At 37.6% G+C, this 18,545-nt stretch overlaps 1 protein-coding gene and 1 non-coding gene across 2 annotated transcripts; both read left to right on the top strand.

Annotated features, from left to right (window-relative positions):
* The first annotated feature begins 1,514 nt into the window (after positions 1–1,514).
* LOC141650170 (small nucleolar RNA R71) lies at positions 1,515–1,621 on the top strand. Its single transcript, XR_012546220.1, has one exon. It is a non-coding gene; the product is annotated as a small nucleolar RNA R71 (small nucleolar RNA).
* A 12,265-nt stretch (positions 1,622–13,886) lies between these two features.
* LOC141647292 (ribosome-inactivating protein saporin-4-like) lies at positions 13,887–15,615 on the top strand. Its single transcript, XM_074455425.1, has 2 exons — positions 13,887–13,923; positions 14,621–15,615. The coding sequence occupies exon 2, from the start codon at positions 14,634–14,636 to the stop codon at positions 15,492–15,494; it is 861 nt and encodes a 286-aa protein (XP_074311526.1). The 5' UTR covers positions 13,887–13,923; positions 14,621–14,633; the 3' UTR covers positions 15,495–15,615.
* Positions 15,616–18,545: the final 2,930 nt, after the last annotated feature.

Genomic DNA, 18,545 nt, shown 5'->3' with positions numbered 1-18,545 from the left:
GTGGCATAAGGCTCACACTAGCCCCCAAATCACACAAAGCTCTTTTAATAGCCACCCCTTGGATAGAACAAGGGATAGAGAAGCTCCCCGGATCTTCTAGCTTGTTAGGAAGCTTGTTGGTGTGAGTGAGTATAGCACTACATTCCTTAGAGAGGTTGATGGTTTGCACCTCTCCATTCTTCTTCTTCAAAGTGACAAGTTCCTTAAGAAATTTACCATAAGATGGAATTTCGGTAATCATGTCAAGGAAAGGAATCGTGACATTCATTCCCTTCAAGATCTCCACAAACTTCTCATATTTCTTTTCAATTCTAGGCTTTGCAAGCCTTTGTGGAAAGGGTACCGGTGCTACATACTCCCTTGGTGGTGGAACACATTCTTTGGCCTTAGTTGCAATAGGCTCATCTTGCTTTGGAGGGTCAACCATCTCCACCTCCTTAGACTTCTCCACCATAATCTCATCTTCTTGCACAACTTCAACCGGGTGCTCTTTCACTACTTCACTTGACACCCTCTTCCTCTTCCACTTAGGAGATTTCTCAACCTCCTCCAATTGCTTACCACTCCTCAAAAACACCGCATTCATCTCCCTTGGGTTAACCGTATTACCCGGAAACTTCCCCGGATTTTGAGCCAATTGACTCAATTGTTGAGAAATTTGGGCCACATGAGTTTCCGTAGCCTTTTGTGATGCCCGTATTTCATCATTCACCCGGTTTTGTGAGGCAATGTGGTTATCAAGCTTTGAGTCGGATTTTTGATTTGCAATAACCAATTGTTCAAAAGCTTGTTCCCAAGATGGTTTTTGAGGGGTTTGGAAGTTTTGGTTTTGTGGTTGGAAATTTTGGGTTTGTTGTTGATTGAAATTTTGCCCCTTGAAACCCCCAAATGGTTGTTGGCTTTGGGTGATGAATTGTTTCCCTTGGAAACCGGGTGGAATTTGTCTTTGGAATTGAGAGTTTTGATTGAACCTTGGTTGTTGTTGAGGTTGGGAAGTGGTGGGATTTTGAATGTTTTGTGAAGCATAGGACAAGAAAGGGTGAGTTCTTTTTCCATTGACAAATTGGTTGTTGTTATTATTGTTGAACCCTTGTCTTGCACTTGTGGACTCCCAAATTCCATTTACTTGCTCATAGCATTCCTCACATAGGGGTGCAATCAAGGGACACCCAATGGGAGTGTGCCCTTATTCACCACACAACTCACACGACAAGACTTGCCTCATATCGGACCCCTTAGGTTTTGAATTTAGCAAAGCAACTTGTTGGGTGAGTTCATCTAGCATACCCTTAACTTCCACATTCAAAACCGAATTAGAATCCTTGCTCTTGCCTTTCCTCATTTGCCTATCACTTCCCCATTCCATAGTTCTTGAGGCCATCTCCTCAATTAGTTCCTTTGCCGTTTTATGCCCCAAAATGTCTAAGGCACCTTTCCCCGATCCCGCATCCAATGAAAGCCTTAGGTCTTGAGTCAACCCTTTGTAAAAATTGTTCACTAGCTCGGCCTCGGAAATGCCATGGTGAGGGCACAACCGTTGGAGCTTCTTATACCGTTCCCATGCCTCATATAAGGTCTCATCGTCTTCTTGAGTAAAGCTTTGTAGTTCACTCTTCACTTTCGCCGTTCTTGAGAGTGGGAAATACTTGTTCAAAAATGCCGATGCCAACTCATCCCATGTCTTGAAGGAATCCGGGTCGCAATTCTTCAACCAATCCTTGGCCGAACCCCTAAGAGAACGGGGGAACAATCTAAGGCGAACCGCGTCATCGGAAACCCCATTTGATTTGTACATATCACAATTTTCAAGGAAATCATTTAGATGATCATTTGTGTTCTCCAAGGGACCTCCTCCAAATTGGTTGTCTTGAACAAGGTTGAGCAAGGCATTTTTAATCTCAAAGTTATTAGCTTGAATTCGTGGCCTTTGGATGCTTGGATTGACTATGTGTTTAGGAGCCATAGTGTCTCTTATCGGAACCGGATCAACCATGGTGTTAGGCTCTTCTTCTAAAACCCCAAAAGGATTTTCAAACACTTCGGTAGCTTCTTGGTGATTAACTTCTTCAATCGGTGGAATATCAAGTAAACCCCTTCTTCTTAGAGAATTAAGTCTTCTTGCCGTGGCTTCAATTTCGCGGTCAAGTTGATATATCGGTTGACCTCGTCTTCGTCGCCTACTCATGCAAAAGACCTAAGCACTTGAAAGAAAGGATTAGTAACAAAGGACTTCGTCTAAACTAGAACAAAAACGATTAATATCAAGCCGTACTCCCCGGCAGCGGCGCCAAAAACTTGATGGTCTCAAGTTAAACCTCGCAAGTGCACGATTTTATCGTTGTACACTTAAAAGGGTCGATCCCACAAGGAGTAGGAGGAGTACTAATCGTTCTAATTCACCGGTTTAGCTAAGTCGATAAATAACAAAGAGGGTAGTAACAATCTAGCGCTAAACTATCAAATTTAAAGACAAACAACAAGATAAGGTAAAAATAAGCTAAAGATAAAGGATAGATCAAATAAAGAGAAGGACTAGAACTCGGTCCGACCATAAACATGAGTAATTCCACATACTAATCGTCTCGGCTAATCAAAAGGGGTAGAAAGGTAAGGGGGAGATGGCTCTAATTCGCCTAGAACCTCCCTTCCGGTCTCGCACTAGGACACTAGCTACTCCGACTAACCCCCCTCCCGGGTTCGAAAGTCGGTATCCCCAACTCAAAACCCGACAACCCCAAGAACATGCATTTTCCCAAGGAGGTCAAGTGAATGGTCAAGGTCATTAAGCCCTCATCATATTCCGGGTCATCCCACTCCCCCTTCCGGAGGTCGATTTCAAACGCTAGCCTAGAGGCACCCTCCCTCGGTTCTCCCTTCCGGTCTCAACCTTAGTTGGTGACAAGGGTCGGTCCCCAAATATTCGACTAACAACCTAACCAACTTCCGTTGGTGGACAAGGGTCAAAAGCCGACACTACCCGGAAACCAAACCTTAAGCATGAAAATTCCCCTAGACTACCCTAACCAATTTTCCACACAAATTAGCCTAAGTGACAATTAGTTAGTGAAATTACCCATATCGGGTCAAGCCGAGTCCTAGAAGGAGACTACTCACTAATCATGGTCCTGATTGCAAAATAAACAATAAAGATGGAAACTTTGGTCACAAACATGGTGAGGAGATGAAACTTACTACTAAGCATGCAACAAATCAACAATAATTAAGAGAAAAAGAGATTATTTCTAATAACAAGCTTAACTAATCTAAAAGGCACAATCTTTAACCAAATCAACTCAAAGATTAAGTCTTTGAGGACAACTATCCAAGGATGAACAAGAGAAAGAGAATCAAAGAAAAGAGGAACAATGAAAAGATGAACAATGGTGAAATCAACAACAACAAACAAACAACAACAATTTTAACATAAACAATCAAATAAACTTGAAGGAAGAACAAAATGTAAACAAATGAAAATAAGGAGAGAAATAATACCAATCAAGAAGCAAGAAAGGAATTATGATAGAATAAATAAGTATAAACTTTCAATCTTCTTCTTACAACCCAAATTCAATCACAAATTAATTGAATTACTAGTCTCATTAAGGAATGATTAGCAAAAGGATTAGCAAAGATTTAAACTTGAAAGGGAAATATTCTCAGATCTAGGGTTGTGTGTACAAAGGGGTTTAAGAGAGGGTATTTATAGGTTCCACAAGGATTAGGACAGAATTTGGAATGGGCTTCTGAAACACATACTCGCACTCCCGGCCGGTCAACCGGCTGCCGGTCCTTTGACCGGCTGGGAGTTTCCTGGATTTTGAATTAACGTTTTGAAGTTGTCAGGTATGCTTGGCCGGTCAACCGGCTGCCGGTCCCTGACCGGCTGGGACACCTTTGACTTTAAACTTGACTTTTGGCTTTTGGAGGGACTCCCAGCCGGCTAGCCGGCTGCCGGTCATTTGACCGGCTGGGAGATTCCTGTAACTTTCTTCATTTCTCGTATTTCTTAAGCTCATATGTCTTCCCAGCCGGCTAGCCGGCCGCCGGGCCACCGGCTGGGGATGCTTCTTCCATACTTCTTCCTTCATTTCCATGTATATGTACTCCCAGCCGGCTAGCCGGCTGCCGGCCTACCGGCTGAGGATACTCCTCAGCATCATTCCCTTCATCTTTCATGCATAGCTTAGAAATCCCGTCTTTCTAGCTTCGTTTCGCCCGTTCCCGCCTCAATTTCTGCAAGGGGGGCACAGTGTCATAGTAAAGGGAATCGGGACAAGAAACGAGAGTAAAGGGGGTACAAAACCGCCTCAAATGGGGTCGAATATGCATGAAAATAGAGGGAAAAAGAGTGCAAAATGGTCCTATATCAACCGTACAGTCTAGACCTGGCAAAAAGGGTCAACGGATCGGGTTCGGGTCAGGTCAATTCGGGTCGGGTTAATTCGGGTTTCTCATTGATTTCGGGGTAACTCGGGTCGGGACGGTCATTTCGGGTTTTGGGTCTGTTTCGGGTTTGTTGTCGGGTCAGTTCCGGGTCAAGCGGGTTGGGTCATTTTCGGTTCAATGAATAATAGAGAAATTGCCATTTCAAGTCTTTTCGGTTTTCATTACATAAAAGTTCCTTCATACTGTTATGCGCGGAAGCGTGTTGAGACGATATAATAACAATAGCAAAATAAAGAACACAAGAATTTACGTGGTTCACTATCAATATGATAGCTATGTCCACAAGGGCCAGGGAAATATTTCACTATGTAAGGAGAGAATTACAGATAACAAAAGATTAGCTATCAAACTTGCCTCACCAAGTTTTCTACCTTTCTCTCTTAATTAACCTAGAATATAGCCGGGTCTTTATATAGTATTATTCCACCCAAAACTATATACCTAAACTAATTAGGAAATAAGACGATCTAAACAAACTTAGGAAAAACTAACCACTAAGCTCATTAAATTAGAAATTAGTGGGGACCCACTAATTTCCTAATCAAAGCCATTAACGTAGCACAATACCAAGACAATTTCAAGTGAATAACGCCTGACACACTTTGCCAAAGCAGACATACGAAATCAGCATGGCATCCGTTAATACTAGCGTTCTCGTTTCCTTGGTTTAGTTTTGCTCCATCTTTTAATCTCACTCTCACATATCCAAAAACCGAAAACGACTCGGACGAGTCATATTCTAAAAATCTCCTCTTTGACTCGGACAGTCGGATCTACGAACAACTTCCAGTCAACTGAGCCCTCTCCATCATAGTCACACTATGATTGCCGATACCAGTCTCAAACCATGAGACACCGTGCTAGCTCCACCTTAGCCAAAATGAGCTACACTATAGCCGGAACCTGACCCACTCCGGAGTCAAATGCCTACGCAGAGGCATGGATGCCCCCGTCGGGGCTCATCCATGTGCTCTCGTCGGAGCACTCACACCCTCGCCAGGGTGATCCTGCGCCTCACCGTGACGCGCTAGCTAACTGGTGACTCCGTATAAAATCACCTCTCAACCCAACATCTTCTGGCTTAGACTTGTTGTCCGAGACAAAATAGCTACCTTTTAGTATACAAGGCTCGAAATTTCCAAACCTTATCATACCACTCCGCAACTGAAAGACTCTTTGTTGTTCTTCTTGACGATCTGTTTTATCAACCCGGCCTTTAGGAGTATCTCCTAACTCCACCTTCCTGTTGACACAATCATCCTCAACACAAGACGAACTCTTCAATCCGGTTGTTGAACTTCTTCTTGTTGATCCTGATCCATCGACCACTAGAGCCTCGGCAAGCTCCACCTCACCTTCGACATCATCAACTATCAAACCAGAAGCAAGATTCAACCCCTCACTACTACAGATACAGGCTATAACAACGGTTAAAAACCGTTGTTATATAAAAAAGCGGACGTTGTTAAAGAGTCCGTTGTAAAAGGTTTTAACAACGGTTGGTTTTCTTAAGGAACCCGTTGCTAAAACTATTAACAACGGTTTTAAGTATAAAAACCCGTTGTGGAAAGTGTGACTCAATTTTGGTGGGAAAGTTATAACAACGGTTAATTTACAAAGAACCGTCGTTATAACTAAAGACAACGGGTTGTTTCTACATAACCGTTGTTGTTTGTTTTTACAAAATAAAAAAAAATTAAATTAAATATTACTAGATGCATGCATAATTACGGGGCCCGTTATAATTCCGATGCATGCATTATTACTGCCATCCCTCCTGTACTGTGCATATGAATGGACAATATATGGAATGAGAAGGGTTTACATTAGATTTGAAGCATGGAGATATGATGATTATGGCACAACTTCCTAAACATGCATATATTATATTAATTAAAAAACAACTCAAAGGACACATTACTTAGTATAAATACATACATTATCTCAACCACCATTCCATTATCTAACTATCTTCAAACCCTAACTGCTAAAACAATCTCCAACCCCTAATTAATCTTTCAAACTAACAACTCCAAAGTTCATCAACAAAATGAACGATTACATCCTTAAAACTCTTACTATGACCGAGAACAACAACAGCTTCATCCGCCGGTTGCTCCACATCGAGGACAGTTTTAGGAGCTATCTTGTGGATGCTCAAGCCGCACTCAAGGACGCCAAAAGAAATGGCTTGACAGAGCAAAGATTGTTGCGGCTATATGACGATATAGCAATCTGGCGAACGAAACCTCCAAATAGCTAAGGAGGAGAGGAGGGATATCATAGAAGAGAATAAGACTCTCTATGAAAATATAAGAATTGCATTTTTAGAAATGTAATTCTTTTTTTAATTTATGTATTTATATATATATATATATATTAATGAATTATTAATTAAGTTTATCATGCATTCCTCTCTATCATCTTGCTTCTTCTTTGTTTTATTTAATTTAATTTGTTTTACGAGCTAATTAAGCGAATAATAACATAATAATGATCGATAAAAACCCATCATATATACATGCAAATGAAATAATTAAAAAAAGAAAACAATGACGATGAAAGACGATGAAACCAACAAAGGATCATGCGAGATTTACCGATAATTAGAGAAAGTAAGAGACGATGAAACCAACAGTGACGGCGAGATGATAAAGCGACGATGAGAAAGAGAGAAAGAGAGAAAGAGACGATGAGAAAGTGTGTTTGCTGTGTTTGTGTTTGTCTGTGTTTGTGTTTGTGTTAGGTTATGTATGTGTTTTGTGGCTGTAGCTGATCTGTGTTTGTGTGGTTTATAGTATTGAAAGTATTGACAACGGTTGTTCAACAACAACGGTTGTTAAATAAGTTTTAACAATGGTTGTAAAATAACAACCGTTGTTAAATAAGTTTTAACAACGGGTTTAAAAATACCCGTTGTGATTACTTTTCACTAACTTTGCGCCAATTTTGCGCCAAATTATTAACAACGGTTTTGCAAATTTAACCCGTTGTTAAAACGTATAACAACGGTTATATAACCATACCCGTTGTAATTAAGTTTAGTAAAAATTGCGCCATACATTCTACAACGTCTATTGTGATTTTCGTGCATAAACTCACTTCGACATTACCACAATGTTTAGAAGGTGACATCCCCCTAGTTAATGCGTTACCTTGTAAAAGATACAAGTTACCTGCACTTGACTTCACACCACGAAGCAACTCCCATGGACCCTTGCACACACTCAATACTCCACCTTTTCCTTGAAATCGAAAACCACTTCTGTCTAACATTCCAAGAGAAATAAGATTACTCTTAAGTTGTGGAACATGCCTTACACCCTTGAGATATCTAACCTTTCCATCATGCATTAAAAACTTCACAGAGCCTACTCCAACAGCCTCACAAACCGCTCCATCACCCATGGTAACAGTGCTCCTATGATGACTATATGTCAGAAACATCCCCCGTTTAGAACACATGTGAGATGTGCATCCACTATCAAGAACCCATCTATCACCTAGATGATTCTTTTCTTAGACCACCAATGCTAGATCATCCTCAAAGTCGTAATCACTTTTTGATTGTTGTGCAGCTGCAAAAGAAGCAAAATTTCCCTTCTTTGGCTTAGGACATTCTAACTTCCAATGACCCTTTTCCCCACAGTTATGGCAATAATCACTAGAACTTGGTCCCTTTGACTTAGGCCTATAAGACTTCTTCTTTTTCTCTCCAGTCTGAACCGTTTCCTTTTCAGCTTTAGCAACCAATCCCAAAGCCTGATTATCTACCACAACATTAGTTGCCTTCTGACGTAACTCCCTAGTGTGAAGCGACGACTTCACCTCCTCTAGGGTCAAAGTCTCCTTACCCACCACAAGTGACTCTACAAAGTTCTCATATGATAACGGTAAAGAAACTAACAAAATAAGCGCAGCATCCTCATCTTCTATCTTAACATCTAAATTACGTAGATCTAGTAAAATAGAGTTAAGCATATCTAGATGATCCCGAAGTGACATACCTTCTTGCATTCTGAGGCCAAACAAACGTTGTTTCAATAACAATTTATTGGTGAGTGTTTTAGTCATATAAAGACTCTCCAATTTTGCCCACAAGCCAGCTGCAGTTTCCTCACTTGCAACTTCTGTAATAACGTCGTCTGCCAGACATAACAAGATGTTAGCACGAGCCCTTTCCTCCATTGTTACCAACTCAGGATCCTCAGTCACCGTGACTGACGACTCAGCATCTGCCACCGCCCCTGCGGTAGTCTTTGTCACCTTTGTGAAGAAACCCAGCGTCAACGGTCTCCAGATACACTGCTGCTTAAGCAAAGCCCTCATCTTTATCTGCCATAGTCCAAAATTATTCTTTCCCGTAAATCTGTCGATCTTTGTAGCTAACTGTTGTGCCATCATCTCTCCCAGATCAAATAACCTAGCTCAGATGCCAATTGTTATGCGCGGAAGCGTGTTGAAACGATATAATAACAATAGCAAAATAAAGAACACAAGAATTTACGTGGTTCACTATAAATATGATAGCTACGTCCACAAGGGCCAGAGAAATATTTCACTATGTATGGATAGAATTACAGATTACAAAAGATGAGCTATCAAACTTGCCTCACCAAGTTTTCTACCTTTCTCTCTTGATTAACCTAGAATATAGCCGGGTCTTTATATAGTATTATTCCACCCAAAACTATATACCTAAACTAATTAGGAAATAAGACGATCTAAACAAACTTAGGAAAAACTAACCACTAAGCTCATTAAATTAGAAATTAGTGGGGACCCACTAATTTCCTAATCAAAGCCATTAACGTAGCACAATACCAAGACAATTTCAAGTGAATACCGCTTGACACACTTTGCCAAAGCAGACATACGAAATCAGCATGGCATCCGTTAATACTAGCGTCTCTCGTTTCCTTGGTTTATTTTTGCTCCATCTTTTAATCTCACTCTCACATATCCAAAAACCGAAAACGACTCGGACGAGTCATATTCTAACATACGGTAGTATCAGAAACTACCATGCAGTGTACTGTTGCATGGTTTTGCAGCCACTTGACGTAAATGAGAATTGTTACACTTACTCTTACATTTTTCGATTAATGCTAGGATCATATCATTGTCTTGACTTCTTGTTGACTTCATCTTGATCATGTTAAGCCGTCTTTAAGAGTCCATTTGATTGCTTCAATCACTAAGCATTTGTCATCGTTACAACATTTGACTAAGGTTAAGGGATTTCTTGTCATAACTTCATCTTGATCATTCTTGAACCATCTTTGGAAATTCATCGAGTGCTTCAAATGCAAAACATTATAACTAAGAAGCAAACAATTAAATAACAGTGAAACTTGGCATCATCAACCAAGTGTGTTCTAACAATGTCGTTCAACACATTTTGGACTAATCACGACTCACCTCAAATAATTTTTTTTTTGTTCTAACGAAGCGCGCATTTAGTTGCATTCAATAGAGGGGAGCGGAAATTCGAACCTAATTAAGACCTATTGTCCATAATAACACTGACCGATAAAATCCAAAATTAAGCACAACTCATCTAATTAACTTCATCTTATTTGGTCAAGAAACGAAATATTTAACCTTATCTCAACATAAGAGCATCTGCAATAGTTCTCTTTAAGGACCTGCTTGCAATTTTTGCAAAATAGTAAACATGTAGCTTACCATTGAAGATAAAAAATTGAGATGTAGCTTACAAGCATGGTAGCTCTATCAAATTATATGTTTGCTTTAATAAAAAAATTAAAGGATAAATTCTCATTAGGTGAAAGTAAGAATGTAGGACCCATACAAGTTACAAGATATTGTAGTTCGCCATTAGAACGGTACGTAGTCAAAAAAACAGGGTAGCTTAAAAAATCAATGTGGCAAACCAAACTACTCGTTACTTCGTATTTGTGATGAAAATAACCTGGCCAATCTAAGTACTTTGGCATATTTCTTGGCTACTAGTGGTAGGGTTTGGGTTTCGAGACAAAGATCAAGGCAGCGTCAGTGATTCGATTCCTTTAGTAAAGACTATCGCTTAGACGCTTACTAATCTAAATCAAGATCAAAGAATGCGAGAAGTACACTAATTAACTAACTAGAGTTAGTACAATAATGCAAAAAAAAAATTGTTGTTTAATAATAAATGATTAAATATGTTTAACGAGTAGCATAGGCAGTTAGTACAATAATGCAAAAAAAAATTGTTGTTTAATAATAAATGATTAAATATGTTTAACGAGTAGCATAGGCACATTGACATTAGCCCGAGGGATGCGGGAACACGCATGTTAGGTGTTAATTTTATTCATTTTTGGATGAGAAAAACATGAATTGGCAAACTCTTTGGAATCTCTTTGCTCTTATAAAAAGACCTCTAAATGTAAGACTTTCATTCACATATTAAACATCTTCTCCTCTTCAAGAGTATCACTTCAACCTACAACCGGATTTAATTACTAGGTACGCGTGTATTTCCTTCATTTCATTTATTTGTTTATCATTTTTATTCTTTTTAAGGAATATTTCAAGTTTTTATTTAAAGGTAAACAAATGAAACTTAATTAATGAAAATTTTGTATTCATTTCGTTAGATATAGTCTAGGAATAACTCATCGAAACTCATGGTATCTATTGCGTTATTATTGGTGACACCTATTTTCAAGTACTCTCTCATTTACGAAAGTCTCTCACGTGTGTCGTGACGTTATCATTACCTTATTACATGTCAATATTTTATGGTATATTTTTTAATTTCTGGCAAATGAAGAAATTGAATTATTCTAGTCTGTTTTAGTAGAGTTTACATTATACACTTGTTCATTCGATTGTCTAAAAAACGGTGACAATTTGGATGGACAATGACAAGGCGCGCCACCAGATAGTACCTGATCTCGAAATAACCCTCTCACATGCTCTTATATAGCCATGTAGGCCCATCATTGTAATGGTTTTCTACATATTGCAAGTGAAAGGGTGGTACTGAAATTAGGTATCACCCAGCTATCTCATTTAGACCATATATGCTCAAACTAGACCTGTCAAAACTCGACCCGACCCGAAAAACCGACCCGCCTGACCTGTTTTTTTAGGGTTACAGACCCGTTTTTTTTACCCGCGACCCGTTTGACCCGAACCCGAAATGACCCGTTATTTTAGGGTTGAGACCCGACCCGAACGGGTCGACCCGTTGGGTCAAAGGTAAATCAAAATTTTTATTAAAATATTAATATTTATATATTATATTTGAAAAAATAGTTAAAAAAATATTTTTTTATTACTTAAAATTACAAAAACAACTAAAAAGTTAATTTTATATAACTTTTATAATATTTAATAATAAAATAATTATTAAAAAAACTTTATTTTTAATAATTATGTCAATATAATTAATGTAAACGTTGAATATGATTAAAATATTAATTTTAAATATGTTTTACATTTTTAAAAAATATTTTTTTAATTAAAAAAATCGTTAGAAATTATTTCTTGACCCGTATTATGACCCTAACCCGACCCGTGACCCGCATAACCCGACCCACATCCGACCCAACCCGTTTCTTACCCGGCCCGTATTCCGACCCGACCCGGGACCCGACCCGCCCGACCCATTTGACAGGTCTAGCTCAAACTTATGACGTCTAAAAGTAGTTTTCCAACAGGTAAAAATACAAAGATGAAGGATCGGCTAATCGTCACAGTAACCTGGACCATCCTGCTGTCATGGGCTTTGATAGCGAATGCAATCCCATTGGATCTCGCTAATCCAACCGAAGCTAAATACTCGACTTTTCTCACCGCGATTCGAAACGATGTGAAGGATCCAAAGCTCAACTACGGTGGTCTTTGGAATACCCGTAATAGGTGCACCCACCGCCACATTTCTTAGGATCGATCTCACGGTTGCGACAGAAAGTCTCACTTGGTCTAAAACGTAGCGACTTGTACGGGGTCGCATATCTTGCTAAGAACGATAGAAATGTATTTCGGGCATATTACTTTGATGGCCAAATTACTTGGCTCAATTAGACAAACTATTCCCGAGGCCAAGGGTACCGCAAATCAAAAAAAGATAAATCGAGTATGACGAAAGTTATGCAACTAGAAAAGGCGGCTAAAATGACTAGACAACAAGTCAAGTTAGGGATTGCCAAACTTGTTACTTACCTTGGAGCCGTTAACGGGAAGGCGCGTAACGTACAAGCTGAAGCTAAGTTAATAATGGTTGGCGTTCAAATGGTGTCCGAGGCGGCGCGATCCGGGTACATCCAACAAAGGTTCTTGATAATTTTCCAAGTGGGTTTCGCCACGATGATAATGTTATTATATTGGAGAGGAATTGGAGAAGGATTTCAGAAGCGATAAAAGCTTCTAATAAGGGAGTGTTTACGCCACCCATTGTCTTAGGGACTCGGTTTAACGACCACTTGGATCAGAGCAATGCCGCGGAGCTCAACATGGGACTCCTCAAGTATCTCGGAAATGCTCTATTAGAGTCGTCTTCTGAGGAATATTATGCTGAATTTTGATCAATGTTTGTGATTTCTGTTTCATTACCTTTAATTACATTACCTCTAACAAAAAATAAAAGTATTGGACAAATAATTGGGACCGAAAGAATGCTGCATCTTTTTTGATTCACAAATTCTCGTGTAATACATTTTTACACGATTTTATTGTAAAATCAAATGACATTTTACTTGTAATCCTATTAAATACACAAAACTTCCCATTGCTATGTTTACTTGCAATAAAGGTATGTTAGATACCACCATTGTCAGACTCATCAATCTCCATATGCAAATGTGAAGATTTGATGTTTTGTATGGTTCAGAATCACTCTATTTCTTCTTTTCTTAATCTTCGTGCCCAAAATAATGTAATAGATAATTATTGATCGAGATAAAGCTAAGGGATTATATATTGTCGTAACTCGTAAGTGCATTATTGGAATAATACAATCACGTAGAGTCAAGATCAAAGAAGGTGAAAATTACAATAATTAGACAAGGAGAGTAATACAATAAATGCGAAAATATTTTGTTGTTTGGTACACAAAATGACAATATTATTCAATGATGAGTTGCATAGCCGCCATGGCACGAGGGAGGCTGCGAAATACTCACTAGTCACTCTATCCCGGTCATTTGTTTGATGCACAAAATAAAGAAAAAAGGAAGATATCAATTATTAGATACGAGTTAACGAGTATACTAAATTAAGAGTGGAGGATCCAATTGCCTATCAAAATCATTCTTATACTATAAAGGCGAATAATTGACTGAGACACACCCTAAAATAAAATAGACAAACAAATGAACGGGACCGAGGGTACTAGTGGTGTAGATTATTCATAGCTGGACTCGAAAGAGATGAATGGTCCCACTTCGTAACCTCCTAGCCCATATAAAAAGCCCACTTTTAGAAGACTTCCATGCACAAATACATTACCACTGGTGTTACTAGGTACGTTTTATTACTTTGATTTGATTATATTTTGCTTCATTGTAATAATAATAATAATAATAATAATAATAGGAAAAGCCTTGTGTAACTCATGATAGGAAGAGTGTGAGAGTACTAGTGGTGATAACGAGTCGAGCCCAGTAAGGCTAAGTTTGTGCTCGTGAAGCAAAAGTCAAGCTCGAATTGATGTTGAGAATTGATTTTGAGTTGGTTTGCGCTTTAAAAAATTGAGCTCAATATCAAACTCAGTGACTTTAACCCGAGCTCGAGTAGAATTCGAGCTAAACTCAAACTCAAGTCTATATGTAATTGTTTCATTTCGTTTCTCACTTTGATATTTTTCAAAAACTTGGGATTCGATGGTTATATATAAAAACATTGGATAATGAAAACAAAGATAAAGTTATGATAAATATTTTTATAAATAAGACGTAAGATATTATCAAATCATACAAGTATAATTTAAACAGCTCGCGAGTCTTTTGAGCCGAGCTAACGTTAAAACTGGCCTTGACTCATTAAGTTCTCAAGTTGTGCCCAAACTCGAGTCAGCTCAGGCCAAGTTTTGACCGAGCCGAACTCTAACTTCTCGACAACTATCTCGTCTCGTTATCGCTCCTAAATCACATTATTGTAAGTGTAATGCTTGTGAATATTCAACTGATTATGCACAATGCTAATCCAGTTTTTATAACAGGTGAAAACAGAAAATGAATTCCTGGCTAGTCGTCACAATAACATGGACAATCCTTCAATCATCGGTTTTGATAGCAAATGCGATCGCATTGGACCTCGCAACTCCCACCGAAGCTAAATACTCGACCTTTCTCACGAGTATTCGAAACAACGTGAAGGATCCGAGTCTAAACTACGGTGCCACGGGTATACCTGTAATAGGAGCACCCACAAGCACATATCTTAGGATCGATCTCACAGTTTCTGCAGGAACGGTCTCTCTTGGCCTTAAACGTAGCGATTTGTATGTCGTTGCTCTACTGGCTAAGAATGATAAAAATGTATTTCGGGCATATTACTTTGATGGCCAAATTACTTCGGCTCAATTAGACAAACTTTTCACAGAGGCAAAGGGTGCAAAAAATCAGCAAAAGATAACAGAGTACGCCGAAAATTATGCCTCACTTGAAAAAGCAGCCAAAACTACTAGAAAACAAGCTGGGTTAGGGATCGGCAAGCTTGTTACTTACCTTACAGCAGTAAATGGGAAGGCGCGTAGCGTACCAGCAGAAGCTAAATTTATGATGGCTGCTATTCAAATGGTATCTGAGGCAGCGCGATTTAAGTATATCGAGCAGAAGGTACTTGATAATTTTCCGAATGGGTTTACTCCTGACGATAATGTTTTCATATTGGAGAGGAATTGGAATAGGGTTTCGGAAGCAATTAAAGCTTCTGATAAGGGAGTGTTTCCGGCACCTCTAAAATTGGAAAATCCGGACGAAGGGACCACTTGGACGGTGACCGATGCCACGGAGCTACACGTGGGACTCCTGAAGTATCTCGGAAAAGCTCTGTTCGTGCCGTCTTCTGAGAAGAATTATGCTCAAGTTTGATGAATGATCCTTGTGTGATTTGCGTATTTACATGTTCTATATATTTTATCGCCAAATCCTAGCTTCGCCACTGTTGTCACGCGTTGTCTTCTGAGAGTAATAAAGAGTCTTATCATGTTAATTAGTCTATCATCCATTAACAATACTCTATCTAGCTCATTTTAATTCACACTTAAATCATCAATTCGATTAGAATAATAGCGCCCTTCACATTCCGCGTATGCCTTATCCAGTTATCCTGTCGGTACATTCTAATACCGTCAATATACTCCAATAAACTTCGTAAAATAATCAATACATATATATAAAGCAGAAACTTTTCGAGCGATATTAGAGAGTCCAATTTTTTTAGAAATCCTATAATTTAAAGAAAAATTTAATAAATTATCCTAATAAGAGTAGATTTCTAAAAAAGAATATTAAATTTATAAAATTATCCTAATAAGACTAGATTTCTTAAAAAAAAAAAAACAAATTTATTTAATTTTATATCCTAATATAAGTAGATTGAATTTATTAAATCACACACCTATATGTAGATTTTAGTGATTATAAATTTATATGTAATTGTGAGTAACAACTTCTCATTTTATCTTAAGTTGAAAATGAACTAAAATGTCATTCAATGTATCCTAATAAAAGTAGATTTATAAAAAGAACAAAAAAAAAAGTATCCTTATAAAAGTAAATTTCTTAAGAACAAAGCAAATTTTATTTAATTTTATCTTAATATAAGTAGAAAATAAATGAACTAAAGTGTTATAGGAGGCAGTTTAGTACTTTATATTCCACGAGTATTTGTGATATTGGCATAGTGTTTTCCGAGTAGTAAAGCAATAACCAGTTGTTGTATCAATAGGACCCACATTATCATTATCATATACGGAGTACTATAAAATGCAATTGTTCCTTCAAAGTACCAAATATATATTGATGAAACAAGCGTATAAATGAGTAATAATGTATGCCAACAACTGTTCTTATTTAGAGTCTACAAAAATGAGTATTAGCTTGAAATAATTTCGTATATCTAGGTTATAGGTACAAGATTCATGTTAATAATTACATACTAAAGTTTAGTTCATTTAAAAAATTACACAAATTCTCAATTAAGATGGACACTATCCATCTTAAGTTTAAAACGGGTCAAATATATACCAAATCACATGACAAATTGCCTAAAAAATGTCAAATTTTTTGTCTTTATTACCACTATGTGGTAGTCTTTGACCCGTTTTAAGATTTAAGACGGATATTCCATCTTAAACAAGACGTACTTTTTCAATCTTAAATATTCCGTAAGTAATCGTACGGTGACACAAATTTGTATCTGGTCTTGAACTACTATAATATGATGGCTTGAGCTTCAAAATTAATTTTCACTAGAACGTCCAAAGAAAATCAAATAGTTACCTTATCTAAGCAATAAAAAATTAGAGTATACTTAGTGTAAGATAATAGTTATTCATTCCATTTTTATTGTTTTATTTTCATTTTGAAAAATTTAAGAAATATAGGTGATATTACTACTCTATCCCTTAATTAAGAAGAAGGGGGAGAATGTCATCTTAATAGAATGAATAATAGTATAAGATTAGGGGTAATAGTAATAGTACATCGATTTTACCATTATCAGAGGATGCTGGTTGATTTGGGATAAATTTTGGAGAAAAAAGGTTTATAAAAATAGAACGAGTGGATTATTTAATGATCCGTATGAGACTATAGTGACATTTATGTGCATAATATCCCACTTTTGCCGACCATTTTCAAGTTATGTTAGCAAATCCAATATCTGCAAACTACTTAAACATAAATGAGAATATAAAACTATAAATAAATAAATGAGAATGTCATCTTAAACAATAATGTAATAGATAATTATTGATCGAGATAAAGCTAAGGGATTATATATTGTCGTAACTCGTAAGTGCATTATTGGAATAATACAATCACGTAGAGTCAAGATCAAAGAAGGTGAAAATTACAATAATTAGACAAGGAGAGTAATACAATAAATGCGAAAATATTTTGTTGTTTGGTACACAAAATGACAATATTATTCAATGATGAGTTGCATAGCCGCCATGGCACGAGGGAGGCTGCGAAATACTCACTAGTCACTCTATCCCGGTCATTTGTTTGATGCACAAAATAAAGAAAAAAGGAAGATATCAATTATTAGATACGAGTTAACGAGTATACTAAATTAAGAGTGGAGGATCCAATTGCCTATCAAAATCATTCTTATACTATAAAGGCGAATAATTGACTGAGACACACCCTAAAATAAAATAGACAAACAAATGAACGGGACCGAGGGTACTAGTGGTGTAGATTATTCATAGCTGGACTCGAAAGAGATGAATGGTCCCACTTCGTAACCTCGTAGCCCATATAAAAAGCCCACTTTTAGAAGACTTCCATGCACAAATACATTACCACTGGTGTTACTAGGTACGTTTTATTACTTTGATTTGATTATATTTTGCTTCATTGTAATATTAATAATAATAATAATAATAATAATAATAATAATAGGAAAAGCCTTGTGTAACTCATGATAGGAAGAGTGTGAGAGTACTAGTGGTGATAACGAGTCAAGCCCAGTAAGGCTAAGTTTGTGCTCGTGAAGCAAAAGTCAAGCTCGAATTGATTTTGAGAATTGATTTTGAGTTTGTTTGCGCTTTAAAAAATTGAGCTCAATATCAAACTCAGTGAGTTTAACCCCGAGCTCGAGTAGAATTCGAGCTAAACTCAAGTCTATATGTAATTGTTTCATTTCGTTTCTCACTTTGATATTTTTCAAAAACTTGGGATTCGAAGGTTATATATAAAAACATTGGATAATGAAAACAAAGATAAAGTTATGATAAATATTTTTATAAATAAGACGTAAGATATTATCAAATCATACAAGTATAATTTAAACCGCTCGCGAGTCTTTTGAGCCGAGCTAACGTTAAAACTGGCCTGGACTCATTAAGTTCTCAAGTTGTGCCCAAACTCGAGTCAGCTAAGGCCAAGTTTTGACCGAGCCGAACTCTAACT

Source organism: Silene latifolia, chromosome 3, assembly GCF_048544455.1.
Source record: "Silene latifolia isolate original U9 population chromosome 3, ASM4854445v1, whole genome shotgun sequence".
Classification (NCBI taxonomy): domain Eukaryota; kingdom Viridiplantae; phylum Streptophyta; class Magnoliopsida; order Caryophyllales; family Caryophyllaceae; genus Silene; species Silene latifolia.
The sequence above is the reverse complement of the archived record's forward strand: the minus strand, read 5'-3'. Positions and strand labels throughout refer to the sequence as shown.